Raw genomic sequence first — 7,184 nt, 5'->3', positions numbered from 1 at the left:
GGAGGGAAGGAAATGGCAGAAGAAGGGACAGTAGGAGGCGGGAGGGAGGGAGGGAGGGAAGAGGGGAGAGAGGAAGGAGGGAGGAGGGAGGGAAGGGAGAGAGGAAGTAAAGGCGGGAGGGGTAAAATGGAGGAGTATAAGAAAGAGGGAGGAGAGAAAGTAGGGGAGGGATAAGTGAAGGGAGCAGGAAAGAGGGAAAGAGGAGGAGGGGGAGGAGGAGAAGAGGAAGAAAGAGGAGGGCTGAGATTTTTTTTTTTTTTACTATGGAAAAACTGAAAGGCCTATATATTTTTTAAAAACCCAAGGAGAACTTCTTGTGTCCTGGGACCACACCAGCGACTTCCAAGGCATCTGAGTCAAGACAAGATCCATGTCCCCTGCCTCTCCTGGAAGGCAAAAGGACTGCAAAGTCCCCTGCTGGTGACATTGAACAGCTAGTCTTCTTCTCTGGGCGCCAAGATCCCTGGGTAGACAGAGCCTTCTCACCCACTCGAGTGCTCCAGGACGTGGACATGTGGAGCCCCCGCAGCCCTGGGCACAGCATGGCTGGAGCCAGCTGGTCACATCCACACCCTGGACCTAAGCTAGGGGTGGCAGGACACTGAGTGCCACATACCTGGTACTCTTTGCATTTAGCCAAAACCATGGAAACAATGAAAATTAAAAAAAAAAAAATTTCCCCCCAAGAAAACCTGTCAAGGCAAAAAAGCTGGCCCTGGATGGCAGGGTAGAGGGGGCAGCACCAGGGATCAGAAGTGGGGACATCAGGAGGAGGAAGGGGAGGGCTGTCCCCACTGTGCGTCGGTATGGGGTGTGCTAAGGTGACGCGCGGCCCAGGTTGGTTTCTCAGAGCCGATTGTTTTATTTGGAGACACACGATCGCTTCTCGTCTTTCCCACGTACAAAGCTGAACAATGAATTAAAAGGCACCTGGAGACAGCAAAGACGCATTCATTTCATGTGACATAGTTTAAGAAAAGATAAAAAGGTTTAAAAAATACTCTGGTTCAACAATGCACACCTGCTACTGCCACAAGCAACTGCAAAAACACGCGTCTCCGCTCCTCTGTTTGCTCAGCGGGGGTGGGCTGTGTGCTGTGTGTCGTGTGGTCACCAGAAGGACCTGGCTGGCCGGGGATGGGCCTGGGTGGCCTCCAGAGCCAGTTGGGGGAGGGACTTCCTGTTCTTGTAACTGTCAGCTTGAGAGAACAGAGGAAGAGCGAGAGAAATGGGAAGCCCCAGGGTTGCGCCACCCTCAAGAGGGACTGCAGAGCTGAGCCCTCCAAGGCTAGGGCTAGATGCCACTTGCGCGCCAGTGGCATTGTGTGGACCCTGGTGAGAACCGGACAGAACCCGGGGGGCGGGGGGTAAGATCAACTGTCTGAAGCACAGGTGAGAGCAAGGAGCCTCAAGTTGTCCTAAAATGGAGAAAGTAATCCAGGCTGGCTGGTTCTCCAAAAGGAGGTAGAGAGAGAAGTGGCCTCGGATGCCTTTTACCTGTCCCCCTCAGCCCCCTCCTGCCAGTCCTCGCCTTCCCAGATAGTTTGGAGGCCAGAGAAGCCCAGGGTTGGGGTGTGTCGAGAGCGCCCCCGCCGGCGGTGCCGAGCTATCGCACCAGGGAGATACCTTCTCTTAAAAAGAAAAGAAAACAAAGAAACCTGCTTCCTGCAGCGATGTTACAAAAAGCCATTAAAAAAAAACCTTCCTAAGTGAAACCTAGTTTTCACCAGTAGGTAAGATCGCTTATCAGAATTATTATTATTATTTCTTTTTGTGTGAAACAAAAAAAAAATTCAGCTCAGTTATCGGAGTTGATTGTCTTAACAAAAATAGACTCCAGAAGTTCTGCACCGTCTACCCTGATGGAGGCGTGACGTCACACGAAGGAGGAGAAGCCGGTGAGGGGGGCCCGAGCTCCAGGGCCAGCTGGTGTGTAGACTCCACCCGCGCTCTGCGTGGTGATGACCGTGTGCAGGTGTGGGCCTGATTCGGCCCCGGCCACCGCTTCGTATCTGTGTGGTGCTGCGGCAGGGGGACGCCGCTTCCAGGAGTTGTAATAGGTGGGGTCGCTCATGTAGTGGTTGACGAAGGAGTGCTTGGGCAGGGCTTCCTCGTAGTCCGAGTCGGAGGCCTGAGGATAGAGCAGAAGGACAGTGTGAAAGGGGGAAAGGGAGCTGGTGAGGGAGGGCCATTCGGAATCAGGGGGACTCCCATTAATCACCCGAGGTGGGGGTGGCCTGCGGGTCACCTTTCTGGAAGCCCAGGATAGGCCTATGCTGCCTCCCGTCCTGGGAGAGGTCTACAGAGTGCCCAGTGTCTGTAAACGCAGATGCTGGTGGCGCTGTGTCACCCGGAGCAGCCTATGGTAGTTGAAGTGATGCCCGCCTGCTGTCTTGCCTTCCCACCAGAACAGCGATGGACTCTAAGCCCTCTGGAACCTTATGCCCTAATAAACTCTTCCTTCTATAAGTTGTCTTGGTCACGGTGTTTTATCGCAGCAATAGAAAAGTAACTAATCCACTGAGTATCTAATCCACTCAAAGTAACCAGCACACTGACTGAGCTCCCCACATTCATTCAGGCGAAACGGATCTGTGGCTTCACCGCAGAAAAATTCAGGACTGGGTCAGTGAGAAGCACAGTTGGAGTTTTTAATTTTTATTTATTTTTGAGTGGTATTTTGTGCATGTGTGTGTTTACATATCCATCTGCTCACAGCTGAGAGGCAGAGAAAGATGCTGTCTCCTATTTTCCCACCCACCTTATTATTTTGAGACAGGGGCTCTCAGTGGACCTGAAGCTGGCCATTTTACCTTGGCTGGTCAGCAAGTCATCGGGATCCATCTGTTTCTGCCCCCCGATGCTGGGCATGCTGATGTGCCCAGCTTTTATGTGGGTACTCAGAACCTGAACTTGGGTCTTCTTGTCTTCACAGCCAAAGTTGGAGTTTATTTTTTTAAAGATAAATATTTAAAAGTTTTATTTGGGGGCTGGAGAGACGGCTCAGTGGTTAAGAGCATTGGCCACTCTTCCAGAAGCCTGGAGTTCCATTTCCAGCACACACAAGGTAGCTCACAGCCATCTGTAATTCTACTTCCAAGGGATCTGACACCTACTTCTGGCTTCCTTGGGTACTTCACATCCATGGATACAGACTATATGCATGCAAAACACCCATACACATAAAAATGAAAAGATTCATTTTCAATTTCACACGTGTATGTGTGTGTGTGTGTGTGTGTGTGTGTGTGTGTGTGTGTGTGTGGACACGCAGCTTGTGTGGTGTCCAGAAGAGGGCAGCAAACCCCTGGAAATGGAGTTGGAGACGGTTGTGAGCTGCTCAACATGGGTGTTGGGAACCAAAATCTGGTCTCAGCAGAAACAGTGTACATGTTCTTAATCATTTCTCCAGCCCCTTACAAGTTATTCTGAACACTGATCAGAAGCTCTGGGATTAAGAGAAGGCGTGGGGTGGAGTGGGGGTACACAGAACATCCTGAGCGTGGGTGTGGGCTTCTTAGGGAAGAATCGCCTTTCTACATCTTTACAATACCCCCACACACCATTTTGGTGGAGTTTGATGCTGTTATCCTCAGAGGGCTGCTAAGAAAAATAAATGAGGTCACAGGTGGGTCCCAAGTGGCACCTGACAGGCCTTCAGTTGACAGGGTAAAACTAGCTCAGCGGATGTAGGATGTTTTTGTTTTTTGAGACTCCCGGAAAATGTCTGGGAGAGGAATGAAGCCCCACCTGATGTTATATGCATTCAGAACCTTAAGCCTGGTTCACTGCTATTTAATATAAGATACCTTTATATGGGAGGAATATTGTCGCAATGTCTACAAGCTTCACAGTAAATGTTAATCATGTGGCAATTTTGGGGGGGGGGTCAAGATAGGGTTTCTCTGTGTAACAGTCCATCTGTTCTGGAAGTTGCTTTGTAGACCGGGCTGGCCTTGAACTCACAGGGATCCACCTGCCTCTGCCTCCCGAGAGCTGGGATTAAAGGCGTGCGCCACCACCACCCAGCCGTGCTACAATTCTTCGTTCTCAGCTGGTGGGAAGCTTTGGGGAGACTCCAGGGTGTGTGTGTTTCGGGGGGGGGCCTTTCCCATTCCTTCCTTTCTCCGCTGTCGTTCTCTCTCTATCCTGCCTCACACTTGAGAAGGCCTGGGAGTGCTCCTGGCCTTTGGTCTGCAGGGGACCAAGATGTGAGCTGCTGGGGACCAAAGAGAAAAGTTCAGCATGTCCGAGATGGGGAGGGAACCTCAGTGGCCTCTTGCCAAGACCCACGCTGCCTGGGGAGGTGTAGAGACAGCAGCAGGGGAAGCTGCTGGAATATGCCAGTGCCTGCATTTTCATCTGCCCTAGTGCTGGGTGTCCAAGCACACTCCGCAGCAACCGGAAGAGCTCTGGGCTCCCAGAGATGCCGAGGTTCTCAGGTTCATTTTATATAATAAGCCAGCAACACCTGTAAGAAGTAATCAGTCGGTTTTCCCTCTCTCCCTCCCTCGCTCCCTATCCCCTCCTTGCTCCCTCTCCCCCTCTTCCCTTCCTTCCTTCTGCTTTTTGAGAAAGGTTCCCCTGTGCGGAGCAGGCTGGCTCCCCTTCTGTGATTTCCATCTTCTTGCCTCAGCCTTCAGGTTCTGGGGTAACAGGTGTGAGGCCAAGCAATGTCTGACTTGGTCTGTGTTTTCTCATTTCTTAACTTAGGCAAAATTATTTTCTGTTCTTTGTGTTGTCATGGAAAAGATCAGTAAAGGAGACAGAGGCTGAAGCAGATCTTACTGAGTCTGCGGTGAACTCCTGGCTCCCTGTTGGACACCCCGTTTTTGGTTTTTGGTCTCCACACTTCCAAGTGGGGCCCCTGGGACCAGGATTTGTGGCTGTGTCTAAGATATAACCTCCAGCCAATTTCTAGGAGCCTTACGCTTAAAGGCAATGCTCTATGTAAACGGGGACTTGAAGACAAGGGACAGAGACAGGCGAGAGCAGGCTGCAGGACTCAGCGTGGATGCTGTCAAGTCTGCAGATGCTGTCTTAGATTCTAAAAGTCCCGGGGGAGGACACTGAAATCCACAGAAGCCACCTCTTTTCTCATGGGGACTTCACTGCACCCCCAGGATGGGGTGACGGCTGTTTGGTTCCCCAGTTCCAGAAACTGGGGCTAACTTTATTCTCCTTTGAGGCGACATGAAAAATTTGAGCTTGAGCCCCTCTTGGTATCTTCTGGCTCAAAGGACCAAGATCAACAAATTCAAATGAGGTTTTCAGGCCACGCCCACGGGGAGTCTCAGCTAATGGCAGTGGGAATAGAGCACCTGTGGACTCTGGACAATTTCTGTCCGTCCATAGGATACTGGGAGACTGAGATTGTACGGGTGGGTCTTGGCTCAAATGAAACCAAACAATGAAGGAGTCATCAGTGGAACCATGGTCTGTAAATCCCGCCTCCGTGAGCACTTTGAGCATCCACCCGGAGGAAACACCAGAGGCCTCCACTGTTTCTCAAACCTCCCACCAGCCCTTTTCTGGCATTTATGTGGCTAGACAGAAGCAGGTTCAAGGGTAGGTTGGACCTTTGATGGGCTATAATGGAATGCTACAGTTTTGTGGAAGTCTGTATTTGTGTGTGTGTGTGTGTGTGTGTGTGTGTGTGTGTGTGTGTGTGTGTAAGTGTGCGTGCATGCACACGCGTGTGTGTATGGATCTGAATACGTGTATGCACATGGAAGCCAGAAGACAACCTGGGTGTCATTTTTCAGGAACCATTCATCTTGATATTTGAGATCAGGTCTCTCACTGAGCCCAGTTGCCAGTCTCTACTTTGGCTGGGCTGTCTGGCCAGCGAGCTTCAGCACTCCTCCTGCCTCTGCTTCCCTGGCACTGGGAGTGTAACTCTGTGTACCACACCCAGGTTTTTACATCCATGCTGGACTCAGACTCAGATCCTCATGCATGTACTGCAAGCCCCTCACTGACTGACAAATGTATGCTGTGTCCCATGCCCACAGACCTGTATGAGATCAACCAAAGCCAGTCAGGCATTTTGTCAGCATGAGGGGAAGAGCAGCTTCACACGATCTCTCATGTTCACCCTTGAGTATTTCCTGAACCAAAGAGGGGGACAATACACAGACAGGGGTCTGTGGCTAAGGTCACAAGGGGACCAGGTAGGAGACTGTGATAGGTGATCTTGATGGTCAGTTTTGTGGGAATTAGAATCACCATAGCAACAAGTTTCTGGGCATGTCTACGAGGGAATTATGTGGATTAGATTAAACGAGACAGAAGACCCAGCCTAAACATCAGTGGGTGTCATTCTGTGGGGTCCCGGACTGAATAGAAAGGAGAAAGTGAGCTGGGCACCAGCGTCCATCTCTCTCTGCTTCCTGACTGTGGATGTCATGTGACCAGACGCCTCACACTCCTGCCATCATGCCATCATGGTGATGGACTACATCTTTGAACTGTGATTCAGAACAAACCCACCCACCTTTCCTTCCTTCCTTCCTTCCTTCCTTCCTTCCTTCCTTCCTTCCTTCCTTCCTTCCTTCCTTCTTTCCTTCCTACCTTCTTTCCTTCACTCCCGCCGTCTTCCCTTCCTCCCTCACTCCCTCCCTTTCTTCCATCTGTTGTTTTGTCAGATATTTTCTCGCAGCACAAACTGAGTAACTAATACAGGGGCCATTGCCCTGTACACAGCCATGTCTCAGCTCTTGTGTCTACCCCTGGATCACTTGGAAGGAAGTCATTCTGGACAGTAATTGGTTCACAGGATCACAGAATGATGTGTATGTCTTGCACTGACCAATCAGAGCTTTGCCCTGGTAGTCTGCACAGTGCTTGTGGCAGGAGAGACTGACTGCCAGTGTAGGGTACAGTTTGATGGGCAAGTGGCCTCCAGGCTAATCTGAGGGAACTCTTCCTTTGTGCAGGAAGCATCTTGGGAGAAAGACCAAGACTGTATACTTTGTTTCATTGTTTTGGGAGCGGCCACGGGATGCCAGACAGATGATGGGTGCTATGGACTCCCACTCTTGCCTGGGCTTCCCTGGTGGGGCAGCATCCGATACCATCCTTCCTCTGCTGCCAGCTCCACTTCTTTATGTGACATTATTTTTGAATGCAGATGGATTTTAGTGAGTGAGAATTACTGGCAAAGAGGAGTTTCCACTGGGCCT

At 50.8% G+C, this 7,184-nt stretch overlaps 1 protein-coding gene across 1 annotated transcript in view; it reads right to left on the bottom strand.

Moving 5' to 3' along the window:
• Nucleotides 1-308: 308 nt before the first annotated feature.
• Nucleotides 309-7,184, bottom strand: part of Sdk1 (sidekick cell adhesion molecule 1) — a 622,567-nt gene continuing 615,691 nt past the window's right edge. Inside the window, exons 44-45 of the mRNA XM_026789743.1 lie at nucleotides 1,022-2,131; nucleotides 309-930 (exon numbers count right to left, since the gene is read on the bottom strand). Coding sequence (XP_026645544.1) covers nucleotides 1,877-2,131 — 255 coding nt within the window. The 3' untranslated portion in view covers nucleotides 309-930; nucleotides 1,022-1,876. The remainder of the gene's footprint in view (nucleotides 931-1,021; nucleotides 2,132-7,184) is intronic.

The sequence above is a fragment of the Microtus ochrogaster genome, unplaced genomic scaffold (genome assembly GCF_000317375.1).
Source record: "Microtus ochrogaster isolate Prairie Vole_2 unplaced genomic scaffold, MicOch1.0 UNK27, whole genome shotgun sequence".
Classification (NCBI taxonomy): Eukaryota; Metazoa; Chordata; class Mammalia; order Rodentia; family Cricetidae; genus Microtus; species Microtus ochrogaster.
This window is presented reverse-complemented; position numbering and strand designations above follow the sequence as displayed.